At 57.0% G+C, this 14,975-nt stretch overlaps 1 protein-coding gene across 1 annotated transcript; it reads left to right on the top strand.

The window, feature by feature from the left end:
* Positions 1-685: 685 nt before the first annotated feature.
* LOC122101016 (heat-stable enterotoxin receptor-like) lies at positions 686-14,970 on the top strand (the record flags this gene model as incomplete). Its single annotated transcript, XM_042671384.1, has 13 exons — positions 686-914; positions 1,663-1,775; positions 3,024-3,088; positions 4,064-4,282; positions 6,581-6,702; positions 7,206-7,302; positions 7,997-8,114; positions 9,663-9,798; positions 10,964-11,049; positions 12,787-12,898; positions 13,867-13,948; positions 14,206-14,311; positions 14,908-14,970. Coding segments are annotated over exons 1-13 (1,548 nt in total), but the record flags the coding sequence as incomplete, so codon positions are not given.
* Between the last annotated feature and the right edge of the window lie 5 nt (positions 14,971-14,975).

The raw sequence follows: 14,975 nt of genomic DNA, 5'->3' as shown, positions 1-14,975 counted from the left end.
CTTCCCCCTGGCTTTCTAGAACATTCATGGGATACCACCATGAGCCCAGACCCCTTCCAATTTTGTTTCCCACTGTGGAGTGCAGGTTTGGGGGTTTGTTTTTTTTTTGCTCGTGAATCCATCGGCTGCCTCCAGAGCGAACTCCTCCTGCTTGGAAAGTTCCAGCGTGATACCTGGCTGACAGCTAAGCCTCCCTATGGACAGACAGACAGACAGACGGTCCTGTCGGTATCTTCCCTACGTCCTTTAACCACCGCAGCCGCACCCGGCCGTGTTCCGTGTTCCCGGCCTCACAGCCACTTCCCCTTTCCCTCCCCCTCCTCCCTCCCCTCCTCCCTCCCCTCCTCCCCCCCCCCCCCAGTCACCTGTCACCACCTGAGGTTCTTTTATGGGGTGAGGCCCAAGGCCGGGGCGGGGGGGGGGGGGGTGCCTCTCAGTTTATGGCTGTGACCTTTCTCTGCACAAACACACCGGAGTGAACTTTGCTTCTGTGGATTGCCGGCCGGCTGATACTCCAGGCAGGGTCTGGTGGGGTGCAGGCCCAAAAGGATCGTGGAGGTCGGGGTGGAGGGGGTACTGCAGGCTGTCTGGAGGGATCTCCTAGATCCCCAAAACACCAACAAGCCGGTGGCCGGCGGGGCCGCTGGGGCAGGAGGCAGGAACATGGTGGTGGCGTGAACCAGCTATGGAGCGGCCTCTCTTAAGCCCGGCCCTGTGGGGTTGGTGGCTGTGGCTGCTCTGCCAGCCGGGCCTGGCATTCTGGGGTTCACAGCTGAGCCGGAACTGCCACAACGGCAGCTACCAGATCAGCGTGCTGATGATGAACAACTCGGCCTTCCCCGAGTCCCTGGACAACCTGAAGGACGCCGTGAATGCCGGCCTGGATGTGGTGAGGGTGCGGCTGCTGGCGGCCGGTGAGTCAGCACCCTTCCCCGCTCCCCCTGGGGGGCCGGGGCTCCCTCCTGGGGTTCGCTCTCGTGTTACCCTCCCCCGCTCGGCTCTGGGAAGGAGTTCAGGGAACCCTGGGATCCCCTCCCCACACCGAAAGCCGGGTCTTAGAAGCCTCACCTGTCCTTCCCAAGATCTGGGTGACCCCAAGGCCCAAGCCCCCCAAATGGGGTGACGGGGGATGAACCCCACACAGGGGCCCGGCCCACGTGGTGAACACGCAGCGAATTTTAGCTTCTTTTATTATTTTTATGCTTTTGGGGGGTGTTCTGATCTTCGAGTACAAAGGGCTCCGTGGTGTCTTTTAAGCGTCTATATACATGTATGTTGAATAACAATTTTTATAAGGAGATGCCTAATGCAGAGAGGAAAGGGGAAAATCAAACGGTCTGGGATGGTTTCCAGCCACCTGCGTGTCGCTTTGATGTTTCTGCTCAGCTTCTTGCATCTGTTTTTGTTTTGTTTTTGGTGCCGGTCCTGGGGCTCGAACTCGGGGCCTGGGCGCTGTCCCTGAGCCTTTTTTTTTTTTTTTTTTTGCTCAAGGCTGGTGCTTTACCACCCGAGCCACAGCCCCGCTCCTGACCTTTTATTTTTTTGGTGGTTCCTTGGAGATCAGAGTCTCCAATGACCACCAGAACCCCCCCCCTCCGGTCCTGCGGGGACTCACGCTGACTCCCTCCCCCCCTCCACACCCTCCTTCCTGGGGGGCCCCAGGAATCCAGGCAAAGGTGAATGCTTCCTTCATGTATTCGGACGGCCTCATCCACAACTCCGGGGATTGCCGCAGCAGCACCTGTGAAGGCCTGGACCTGCTGCGGGAGATCACGGTGAGCCCCCACCCCTTGTCCCCCCCAACCCCGCCCATCCCCGCCGCTCAGAGACACAGCCTGGAGCCACACCCTTCCAGAAGCATCCAGGGGAAAGGTGTTCCTTTAAATTTTCATTTATTTTTTTAAGATGTCAGGAACAACCCAGCGGCCTGTGGCATCCTTCGGGAAAGCCAGGAGGAGACATCTTTAAAGAAAAAAAAAAATATATATATATATATATGTATATATATATATATATATATATTTCAGAGCTGAGGGCTCACACCTGTCATCCCAGCTACTCAGGAGGCTGAGATCTGAGGATCTTGGTTCAAAGCCAGACCGGGCGAGGAAAGTCTGTGAGACTCTTGTTCCCAATGAACCAAAAATCAAAAAGAGCCAGGAGTGGAGGAGGTGTGGCTCAAGTGGTAGAGAGCCAGCCTTGAGTACCAAAGCTCAGGGACAGCGCCCCGGCCCTGAGTTCAAGTCCCAGTAGCATCACCCAAAAATTAAAACAAAATTGTATTTGGGGCCCACGGCGGAAATGCATGTTTCCTGTCCTCACTGCTTGCGAGATCACAAGTGAACGGCCTAGCAATAACCTGAAACCTCACCTTAAAGTTGTTCCTGAAATAGGACAGGGTAAACTGAGGAAGGCTCTTGCCTGCATCCCTATACCCCTTCCCCCCATGACCACTAACCCCAGCCCTAACTAAAGCCCAGAGAAGGATGAGATGGTATGTCCCAGAGAGCAGAGAGACCTTGTTCTGGAAACTTCCTCCATCATTTCCTGTGGGCCGGCAGGTCAGGATGAGCGGCTGATTGTGTGTCTGAGCAGATGGGAGTAGGGGGCTGATGGATCGTCGGCCCCCACCGGCTCCCTCATCTAACCAGGTCATGGGTGAGCCAGACAACCACTGGAGCACCAGATCCACAATCTCCCTGGCTCTGCCCAAATCAGAACCGCCCCCCTCCCCCCTCCCTCGCCATCTTCAATTCACTCTTCCCCTCTGGTGCTACGGACCCAGTGTCTGTCCCTCCTCTTATCTTCCCACTCGGCCCTGGATGAGGAATCCTCCTCTTCTCGGCGAGCTGACCATGCACCACCGCCCCCCCCCCCACCCTCCCGCTCTCCCCAGACCTCCGCCCCGGCCTCGCCCCAGCCCCAGCTCTCCGTGCTCTGCCCTCGGACCCTTGGATGGCCTGTTTGTTGGGTTTGTGGAGCTTGAGGCCTCCGGGTGGCCTTGTTTTTTTTTTCTCCCGCAGAGGAGAAACCAGATGGGCTGTGTGCTGATGGGACCTTCGTGCACCTACGCCACCTTCCAGATGTAGTAAGTGTCCTGCTGTGTGGTCACCGTGGTCCTTGTCGATCTCTGATGACTGGGAAGGGACGAGGCTCTGTGTCTGGCAGCCACCTGCAGTCTAGGCAGGGTAGGGAGGGGACATCGGGACCCTGTGTGTTGTCATCGGTCTGTCAGGGCGCTGGTCTGGACACTGGTGAGTGACAGTCCACCAATTGCCATCTGAGTGGGAGACAGCCATTTTAGTCAGTCTCTGGGCTTGAACTCGGGGCCTGGGCGCTGTCCCTGAGCTTCTTTCACTCAAGGCCGGTGCTCTACCACTTGAGCCACAGCTCCACTTCCGGCTTTTTCTGTGTTGTGGTGCTGAGGAATCGAACCCAGGGCTTCATGCATGCTAGCAGAGCGCTCTACCACTGAGCCACCTGCCCAGCCCCAGTCCGTGAGACTCTGATCTCCAAGGACCCACCAGAAAACCAGAAGTGGCGCTGTGGCTCAAGTGGTAGAGCGCCAGCCTTGAGCTGAAGAGCGGAGGGACAGCGCCCAGGCCCTGAGTTCAAGACCCAGGACTGACAAGAAATAAACAAACAAATAAATAAATGAAATCAAAGTTCTTCACCAGATGCCTTTATGAGGTCAGAGAAAGCCACGCATGTATATTCTAGAACATGCTTTCTCCAGTTTGGGGGACCCAGCCCCCCCCGTGCCCCACCCCGAGTCCCGGCCCCCCCATCTCCCCACCCCGGCCACCACAGCAAGGGTCCCCCAACACAGGCTTCGACAGGTTCACGGACCGGCCTGGAGATGCCCGTCCCCAGGGCCCGGGGGAGAGGGGAACGCCTCTCCCAGGATGGATCATTCTAGAACAAATCAAAGTCTCCCACCAGGAGAGGACTCCTCCCCCCAGGGACCCCAGGGCCGGGCGTCACCCCCTGCGCCACATGCGAGAAGAAGCAGGGGGGTCGAGTTGGGGTGCGCCCCGTCCTGATGGCACCCTCCCCCGCACAGCCTGGACACGGAGCTGAGCTACCCCATGCTGTCCGCGGGCAGCTTCGGCCTGTCCTGCGACTACAAGGAGAGGCTCACGCGCCTCATGGTGCCCGCGCGGAAGCTGCTGTACTTCCTCGTGGACTTCTGGAAGGCCCAGGACCTGCCCTTCAAGACCTTCTCCTGGAACTCGTCCTACGTCTACAAGGACACCTCCGACTACGCCGAGGACTGCTTCTGGTGAGCGGGGACCCCCTCCCCGCCCCCGACCTCACGTCCTCCCCTCCTCCCTCCCTCCCCTCCTCCCCTCCCACCGGATTGCCACGGACACCCGCCAGGGGCCCGGCGCAAAGCAGACGCCCAGCAAGAGACAAGCAGATGGACCGGACAGGCAGCAGCTAGATGGCAGATGGAAGGATGGAAGGATGGATGGAAGGATGGAAGGATGGATGGAAGGATGGAAGGATGGAAGGATGGAAGGATGGATGGAAGGATGGAAGGATGGATGGAAGGATGGATGGAAGGATGGAAGGATGGATGGAAGGATGGATGGATGGATGGATGGAAGGATGGATGGGTGGATGGATGGATGGATGGATGGATGGATGGAAGGATGGAAGGATGGAAGGATGGAAGGATGGATGGATGGGTGGATGGAAGGATGGATGGATGGATGGAAGGATGGATGGGTGGATGGATGGATGGCAGATAGGTCAGACAGACAGACAGACAGATAGATAGATAGATAGATAGATAGATAGATAGATAGATAGATAGATAGATAGATAGATAGATAGATAGATAGATAGATAGATAAAGATACGTAGACGAAAGATAGGTGGATGGATGGATGGATTGACAGATAGGTAGATGATGGATAGATGGATGGATAGATGGATGGATGGATAGACAAATAGATGGATAGACATAGATAGATAGATAGATAGATGATGGATGGATAATGGATGGATAGATGATGGATGGATGGATGAATGGATGGATGACAGACAGATAGGTCAGACAGGTAGATGGATAGATAGATAGATACATAGATGGTAGATAATGGATGGATGGATAGATAGACAGGTAGATGATGGATAGATGAATGGATAGATGGATAGATGGACCTAGATAGCTAGCTAGCTAGCTAGCTAGATAGATAGATAATGGATAGATGTATGGATGGGTAGATGATGGATGGATGGATAGAGGGAGGGAGGGATGAATAGATGGATAGATGGATGGATGAATGGGTGGACAGGTGGATAGATGGATGGATGGGTGGGTGGGTAGATGGATGGATGAATAGACAGATGGATGGATATAGATGATGGATAGATGGATAGATGGATGGATGGAAAGATGGATGGATAGATGATGGATGGATGGATAGAGGGAGGGAGGGATGAATAGATGGATAGATGGATGGATGGATGGATGGATGGATAGATGGATGGATGGTGGATGGATGGTGGATGGATGGATAGATGGATGGATGGTGGATGGATGGATGGATAGATGGATGGATAGATGATGGATGGTGGATGGATGGATGATAGATGATGGCTGGATACATGGATGGACAGATGGATGGATAGATGATGGATGGATGGATAGATGATGGATGGATGGATAGATGGATGGATGGTGGATGGATGGATAGATGGATGAATAGACAGATGGATGGATATAGATGATGGATAGATGGATAGATGGATGGATGGAAAGATGGATGGATAGATAATGGATGGATGGATGGATAGATGGATGGATGGATGGATGGATGGATGGATAGATGGATGGATGGTGGATGGATGGATGGATGGATAGATGGATGGATGGTGGATGGATGGATGGATAGATAGATGGATGGATAGATGATGGATGGTGGATGGATGGATGATAGATGATGGCTGGATACATGGATGGACAGATGGATGGATAGATGATGGATGGATGGATAGATGATGGATGGATGGATAGATGGATGGATGGTGGATGGATGGATAGATGGATGAATAGACAGATGGATGGATATAGATGATGGATAGATGGATAGATGGAAAGATGGATGGATAGATAATGGATGGATGGATGGATAGATGGATGGATGGATGGATGGATGGATAGATGGATGGATGGTGGATGGATGGGTGGATGGTGGATGGATGGATAGATGGATGGATGGTGGATGGATGGATGGATAGATAGATGGATGGATAGATGATGGATGGTGGATAGATGGATGGATAGGTGATGGCTGGATACGTGGATGGATGGATGGATGCTAGGTGATGGGTCGATATGATGGTGGATGGTGAGCATTCTCTGGGACGGCCCAGCCTGGACTCCAGTCCACACAGGGATTCTTGAATCAGAGCTGTCCGCTGTCCTCAGCACCGAGGGAGACAGGGCTCCGAGCGCACATGACCACAACCCCCCGAGGAGGACAGCTCTCCCCTCTGAGCTCCATTCCTCTCAGCCAGGCGCTGGGAGGACACCCGCGGACCCGAGCCTCAGTTTCCCCTCCCATGGCAGGTACCTCAATGCGCTGGAAGCCGGAGTCTCCTACTTTTCTCAGGTGCTCAGCTTCAAAGAAACCCTGAGGCGTCAAGATCAGTTCCGGGATTTCTTAACAGACAGACACAGGAAGAGTAATGGTAAGGAAAGGACTCCGAGAAAAGTGCTCTTGGGCCCTTGTCACAGCACCCAGCTCTGTGTGTGTGTGTGTGTGTGTGTGTGTGTGTGTGTGTGTGTGTGTGTGTGTGTGCATGTACACACACACGTGTCGGTCCTTGCGTTTGAACTCAGGGCCTGGGCCCTGTCCCTGAGAGTTTTATTTTTTTTGCTCAAGGCTGGCGCTCTACCACTTGAGCCACAGGACCATGTTTGGCATTGGGGTGGCTCATTGCAGATCAGAGTCTCACAGACTTTCATGCCCCGGGCTGGCTTTGAACCACGATCCTCAGACGTCAGCCTCCTGAGTAGCTGGGATGGCAGGCGTGAGCACGGGCACTGGGCAGGTTTTCGCAGGATGAGGTTCAGATTCAGGGATAGGTGTGCTTCCTGCCGAGGTGTGGCCCACCATAGACTCCTCTGTCTGTCTGTCTGTCTGTCTGTCTGTCTGTCTGTCTGTCCGTTTCCCCCGTTTCCCCCTGGGCAGTGATTGTCACCTGCGGGACCCCAGACCACATCAACAAGCTGGTAGGAGACCAGGCCGTCGATGAAAACACTGTCATCATCCTGGTGGATTTGTTCAAGTAGGTGATCGCCCGGACACCCCCCCGGTGGGCAGGGGGTGTGGGGGGATGGGCGGGGGATGGGCGGGGGGGCAGGGTGCTCTTCGCTCGCGCTTTGGGCTCGGGATAGGATGGCATTTGAGCTACCCTTCCTCTCCCGCCTCTGCCGGCTCCCGTGTTCTTTATTCACCTGTGGATGCATCTACCTGCGTGCGACCGCACCGGGACTCGCACCCAGAGCCTCCTGAGCAAGGCTTCCACCGCCTGAGCATCGCCCAGGCCTTGTGGGGTCTTTGTTAGAGTTTTCGTTCACCTTTGAGATCGGTCTCTCTGGCATGGCCCAGGCCCAATTCTTGGTCCTCCTGTTCACACCTCCCTCACCGTAGCTGGGAGTATAGAAATACTCTACCACACCCGGCCACATGCTCATTGTGGGTTATGTTTTCTGTGTCAGCCCTGGGCCTTGAACTCGGGGCCTGGGCGCTGTCCCTGAGCACTTTTGCTCAAGGCTGGCGCTCTACCACTTGAGCCACAGCACTGCTTCGGGTTTTCTGGTGGTTCATGGGAGATCAGAGTCTCCCGGACTTTCCTGTCCCGGGCTGGCTTTGAATCGCGATCCTCAGATCTCAGCCTCCCGAGTGGCTGGGATGACAGGCGTGAGCCGCAGCGCTCAGCACAATTCCCTGGAAGTTCACAGAGCCGGGTTTTGTTACAGTGACCACTACTTTGAAGACAACGCCACTGCTCCTGACTCCATGACCAACGTCCTGGTCCTCACGCTGCTGCCCAGAGACTCCGTCCTGAACATCTCCTTCTCCAGGGGCCTGCTGCCGGTACGCTGTGCGGGAGAGTGCGTGTGTCTGTGTCTCTGTCTGTCTGTCTGTGCTGATCCTGGGGCTTGAACTCACTTGTGACCCCTCCCTCATTTTTCTCCCGCTTTCCCTCACCCCCAGTCCGAGCTCTTGCTACTCAAGGCTGGCGGGTGCTCGACCACTTGAGCCACAGCACCACTGCCACCTTTCTAGTGGGTCACTGGAGATCAGAGTCTCCCAGACTTTCCTGCCCGGGCTGGCTTTGAACCACGATCCTCAGATCTCAGCCTCTGTAGTAGCTGGGATGACAGGCGTGAGCCACTGGTGCCTTATTGCTTTCTATTTTTATTTTGGTGAAAATATCAAACTACAAACATTCTATATTACACATATATCCATATATATACATTCCCATCTATGTTTACATTATGTATTATATATTATGACACTATGTCTTACTATATGTAATAATTATAATATACAGTATTATCTAATGAAATATGACATATCAATATTGTAGCATAATATACTAATGTAATATATAATATATAATACTATATATACTATATAATAATAGAATTATTATAATTACATGATACATTATGTATATGTTTTAATATAATATATTATATAACTTAATATATAATATGTAATGTATAATATGTAAAATATATTACATATCATGTTTATATAATATATTATATAATAAAATATATAATATATTATAATAAATTATATAATAACTTATATAATAATAAATTATCTTATATTATATAATATATTATCTTATAATATATTATATAATAAATTATATAATAATATATAATATTAAGTTATATAATAATATATATTATGTTATAATATGTAATACATGGGCTGGGACGGTGGCTCAGTGGTAGAGTGCTTGCCTCGCATGTATGAGGCCCTGGGTTCGATTGCTCAGCACCACATAAATGGAAAAAGCTGGAAGTGGCGCTGTGGCTCAAGTGGTAGAGCGCCAGCCTTGAGCTGAAGAGTTAAGGGACAGCGCCCAGGCCCAGAGTTCAGGCCCCACAACTGACAAAAACAATATATATATATATATATGTATATATATATATATATATATATAGTAATATATTACAATAACATGTTATTTCTGTATCACCTACATGATCTATGTATTATCTAATCTATTGCATGCACATATATTTTTATATACTTGCCTATATTTCCATAGGGCTATATGGCTAGATTCTATACATATGCACACGTGCACACACACGTGCGGCCCCGTGTGCTCCCGGCGGGCCGCGGTGTGTGTAGTCGGGAAGGCAGCAGCGGAGCCCTTGGCTGCTCTCTGCCAGGAGTCAGCCCTGTGCAGTCTCAGCCCTGTCCCGGCCTTTCTGGCCAGCAGGGGGAGGCAGCCGCAAGCATCCGGGCTCCAGGCCGAGCTCCCTGGGATCTGCCTTAGCACCGGCCTCTGTCCCCCTGCGGTCAGTTAGCATTTTCTCTCCCCTGGGGGCTCCAGGCCGGCTCACCGCCTCCCCTGGTTCGGGGCCCGATGGCCTTCTTTCCCCTCCCCGGCAGGAGAAGAAGGACTTCGCGCTGGCCTACCTGGACGGCACGCTGCTGTTCGGACACCTCCTGCAGCTCTTCCTGCAGCGCGGCCAGGCCGTGGACAGCACCAGCTTCCCGCTCGCCTTCCGGAACCTCACCTTCCCAGGTGAGACCTCGGGGCTGGGCCGGGGAGCGGCCCCGAGTCCCCATCCTCCACCCGCGACCACGCCACGCGGATTAAGACTCGTCAAGCGACTCAGCGCAGCAGCGCTGCTTTGGGGCGAGCACCGGAGCTGGGGCTGGAACTCATGGCCCCGGCGCTGACCCTGGGCTCTTGCTTCATTCAAGACTGGCGCTCCACCACTTGAGCCACACCGCCACTTCTGGCTTTTTGCTAGTGTGAGTGGGAGATGAGAATGTATCAGACGATTCTGCTGCGCTGCGTATTACACATGGCGTATAGTGCGTGTGATGTCATTTTGTATGTGATCATTTTGTATGACGGATGCGTGCATCACACTATGGCGCATGATACGGTTATATATGACATGCGTGGCATCTGTCACGCGTGGTGTGTGGAGTGAGGGCTAACAGCCTGGAGACGGGTGCGCCACATAGCACGCATCCTGTAATGGTCAAGGCTCTCAGGAAGCACGAGGCCGCGGCTCTGCGTGGACCTGGGACCCCGCCACGGGCATCCACAGCAGCACCCCTCCCCCAGACCCCCGCCCCTCCCCCAGACCCCCGCCCCTCCCCCAGACCCCCGCCCCTCCCCCAGACCCCCGCCCCTCCCCCAGACCCCCGCCCCTCCCCTCCTCTCCCCCGCCCCTCCCCCAGACCCCCACCCCTCCCCTCCCCCAGCCTCTCCCCCTCCCCCAGCCCCTCCCCTCCTCTCCCCTGCCCCTCCCCTCCCCCAGCCTCTCCCCCTCCCCCAGCCCCTCCCCTCCTCTCCCCTGCCCCTCCCCTCCCCCAGCCTCTCCCCCTCCCCCAGCCTCTCCCCTCCCCCAGCCTCTCCCCCTCCCCCAGCCCCTCCCCTCCTCTCCCCCACCCCTCCCCTCCCCCACCCCTCCCCTCCCCCAGCCTCTCCCCCTCCCCCAGCCTCTCCCCCCCGCCCCTCCCCTCCCCCAGCCTCTCCCCTCCCCCAGCCTCTCCCCCTCTCCCAGCCTCTCCCCCTCCCTCCAGCCTCTCCCCCTCTCCCAGCCTCTCCCCCTCCCCCAGCCTCTCCCCTCCCCCAGCCTCTCCCCCTCCCTCCAGCCTCTCCCCCTCCCCCAGCCTCTCCCCTCCCCCAGCCTCTCCCCTCCCCCAGCCTCTCATGCTCCCCTCCCCCCTAGGTTACAGGGGCCCCGTGACCTTGGATGACTGGGGTGACATTGACAACACCATGGCGCTCCTGTACACCTCTGTGGACACCCGGAAGGTGGGTGAGGCTGCAGGAGGCGCTGGGCCTCAGGCCAGGTGAGGGGGGGAGGGGGGGGGGCCGCAGGGGCAGGGGGGAGGGGCGGGGGGCCGCAGGGGCGGAGGGAGGGGCGGGGGGCAGAGAGAAGCGGGGCTGGCACGGGGCGGCTGGCTGTTACAGCTGTCCACCACCAGGGGGCAGTGTCGCCCAGGGCTTCTCGCTACGCTTCTCTCCTGAGCGCAGGCCATGCGTGATTTCCTGCTGACAGGTGTGTGTGCATGTGTGAGTGTGTGCGTGTGTGCACGCGCATGCGTGCACAGACACAGCTGTGCGAATGCATGTGCTGGAAAATGATCCATCCGGACCGCAGCGGCTTGTGCGGTCACCCCAGCCCCCAGTTCAAAGCCAGCCCGGCCAGGAAAGTCCCTGACACTCAGCTCCGCTGATCCACCAAAAAGCCGGAAGTGGAGCTGTGGCTCAAGTGGTAGAGCACCAGCCTTGAGCACCAAGAGGCTCAGGGACAGCACCCAGGCCCCGAGTTCAAGCCCCAGGACCGGCATATACACATATAACAATTATCCAAAATAAGTGTGCATAGAGACCAGATTGTTGATGGAATGCCAGTAAGAAAATGCTTCAATTGAACGTGGAAAGCTGCTGCCTGCCAGCAGCGCTCCCTTCCGTCTTTTCGGCTTTAATGTCAGCATGGCGGATGAGCCCCCCACAGCCTCAGGAGTCCGTATCAATCAGGGCCAGCGATGGACAGATACTGCAGCATAAAGAAACTCAGCTACTCAGGAGGCTGAGATCTGAGGATCACGGTTCAAAGCCAGCCCAGGCAGGAAAGTCTGTGAGACTCTGATCTCCAATGAACCCAGCAAAAAGCCAAAGTAGAACTCTGGCTCAAGTGGTAGAGCACTTGCCTTGAGCAAAAAAGCTCAGGGACAGTGCCCAGGCCAAGAAAGAGGAAAGGAAGAGAAGGAAAGAAGGAAGAAAAGAGGAGGGAGAGAAAGAGGAAGGAAAGGAAGGGAGGGAGGGAAGGGAGGAAGGAAGGAAAGGAAGGAAGGAGGGAGGGAAGGAGGGAGGGAGGGAGGAAGGAAGGAAGGAAAGAAGGGGAAGGAGGGGGCTGGGAAGGTGGCTCAGTGGTAGAGCGCTTGCCTTGCATGCATGAGGCCCTGGGTTCAATTCCTCAGCACCACATAAGCAGAAAAAATAAGCCAGAAGTGGCGCTGTGGCTCAAGTGGTAGAGCGCTAGCCTTGAGCTGAAGAGCTGAGGGACAGCGCCCAGGCCCAGAGTTCAGGCCCCATGACAGGACCTAAAAAAAAAAAAAAGAAAAGAAGGGGAAGGAGGGAGGGAAGGGAAAGCATGAATGAGGAGGGAAGGAAGAAGGGAGGAAGGAAGGGAGGGAGGGGAGGGAAGGAGGGAGGGGAGGGAGGGAGGGAGGAAGGAAAGGAGGGAAGGGGAGAGAAGGAAGGAGAGAAAGACAGTGAAAGAGAAGAAACAAAACAAGAAGTGGGGAGAAGAGGGAAAGAGGGAGGGAAGGGGAGGGAGGGGAGGCAGGGGAGGCAGGGGAGGGAGGGGGAGGGCCAGCCCCTGGCATAGGCCCAGGTTGTGGCCGTGTGGTCTGCAGGCTGACTTCCCACGCTGGTGGCCGTGTCCCGGGCCGGCAGGTGTGTGTCTGTGGCGGCCGGGCCGGCCGGTGTGTGTCTGTGGCGGCCGGTGGGGTGTGCGCCATGCCCTCTCCTTCCTCCCGGCAGTACAAGCTCCTGCTCACCTACGACACGCACCTGAACCGCACGCACGCCGAGGACGCCAGCCCCTCGTTCCTCTGGAAGAACCACCGTCTCCCCAACGACGTGCCGGGCCTGGGTGGGTCCTGGATGCCACGGCCCGCTGAGGTGTCGCTGCCATGCCGTGGCCCGTGCGACCCCACCATGACATTGTGGCTGCTGCGGAGCCCGTGGCTGCTGTGGTGTCTGTGGCTGCTGTGGTGTCCATGGCTGCTGTGGTGTCCGTGGCTGCTGTGGTGTCTGTGGCTGCTGTGGTGTCCGTGGCTGCTGTGGTGTCCGTGGCTGCTGTGGTGTCTGTGGCTGCTGTGGTGTCTGTGGCTGCTGTGGTGTCCGTGGGCTGCTGTGGTGTCCGTGGGCTGCTGTGGTGTCTGTGGCTGCTGTGGTGTCCGTGGGCTGCTGTGGTGTCCGTGGCTGCTGTGGTGTCCGTGGCTGCTGTGGTGTCTGTGGCTGCTGTGGTGTCCGTGGCTGCTGTGGTGTCCGTGGCTGCTGTGGTGTCCGTGGCTGCTGTGGTGTCTGTGGCTGCTGTGGTGTCTGTGGCTGCTGTGGTGTCCGTGGGCTGCTGTGGTGTCCGTGGGCTGCTGTGGTGTCCGTGGCTGCTGTGGTGTCTGTGGCTGCTGTGGTGTCTGTGGCTGCTGTGGTGTCCGTGTCCCGCTGTGGTGTCCGTGGCTGCTGTGGTGTCTGTGGCTGCTGTGGTGTCTGTGGCTGCTGTGGTGTCCGTGGGCTGCTGTGGTGTCCGTGGGCTGCTGCGGAGCCCGTGGCTGCTGTGGTGTCTGTGGCTGCTGTGGTGTCTGTGGCTGCTGTGGTGTCCGTGGCTGCTGTGGTGTCCGTGTCCCGCTGTGGTGTCCGTGTCCCGCTGTGGTGTCCGTGTCCCGCTGTGGTGTCCGTGGCCGCTGCGGTGTCTTTGTGCTGTCCGTGTCCCGCTGTGGCGTCCGTGGCCTGTGGCAGTGTCCCCGTGGCGCCATGGCCGCTGTGGTACCGTGTCGCCGTGTCCCACTGCAGTGTTGCACGGCGTCTTCACCTGCCCTGACCCCCCCCCCCCCCCCGCAGGCCCGCAGGTGCTGCTGATCGCCGTGTTCACGCTCACGGGCACGGTGGTGCTGCTGCTGCTCATCGCGCTGCTGGTGCTCAGGTGCGCCCCACTGGCCCCGTGCCCCCCCCGCCGAGGACATTGGGGTGCACACGCCCCCCTGGCCCCGTGCCCCCTCCCGGCCGAGGACATTGGGGTGCACACGCCCCCCCCCACCCTGTGCCCCCCCCCGCCGAGGACATTGGGGTGCACACGCCCCCCCACCCTGTGCCCCCCCCGCCGAGGACATTGGGGTGCACACGCCCCCCCCCCCCCAGGGTCCCATGGACACCACGTGCTGAGTGCCTCCCCCTTGGCAGGAAATACAAGAGGGACCACCAGCTCCGCCAGAAGAAGTGGTCGCACATCCCCTCCGCCTGCCTCCTGCCCCTGGAGACCAGCGAGGCCGGCCCCGTGAGCCTCAAGGTGAGGCCGGGCCTGGGGGGGGCCAGGGAGAGGGAGTGGGAGGGGGGACGGGGAGGGAGGATGGGCTGTGCACAGGGTTGGTCCTTCAGAGAGCAGAGAAGAGGACAGAGAGACACACAGAGACAGACAGAGGGACAGGCTCAGAGAGGGAGAAACAGAGACAGGGGCTCAGAGACAGAGAGAGACAGAGAGATGGGGACTGAGGCTCAGACAGACAGACAGAGACAGACAGACAGAGACAGAGACAGAGACAGAGACAGACAGAGACAGAGAGGGACAGTCTCAGAGAGACAGAGACCAGAGACAGATGCAGAGAGAGACATGGGTCCCTCCCGTAGGACTGTCTGTCCATCTGCCCACCCATCTGTCTGTCCATCCCTGCCTGGAAGGGGCTGAGGGTGGGGGGGAGCAGAGAAGGAGGGAGGGGGGCCGGGGGGAGGTATTGGGGGACACGGAGCGAGGGGTGGAATATTAGACACCCGGGAAGGAGGTGTGGGGGGGCAGGTAGTCCCCCCGAGTTCCTGGGCGCGCAGCGGCACAGCCCCCACGCGGGGCGGCCCTCGGCCAGATGGACGCACAGGGGACGTTCCACGCAGATCGACGAGGACAGGAGGGGCGACGCCACGCAGCGGCTGCAGCAGTGGAAGTACGACAAGAAGGTGAC

Source organism: Dipodomys spectabilis, unplaced genomic scaffold, assembly GCF_019054845.1.
Source record: "Dipodomys spectabilis isolate Male_0828 unplaced genomic scaffold, ASM1905484v1 ptg000615l, whole genome shotgun sequence".
In the NCBI taxonomy this organism is placed as follows: domain Eukaryota; kingdom Metazoa; phylum Chordata; class Mammalia; order Rodentia; family Heteromyidae; genus Dipodomys; species Dipodomys spectabilis.
This window is presented reverse-complemented; position numbering and strand designations above follow the sequence as displayed.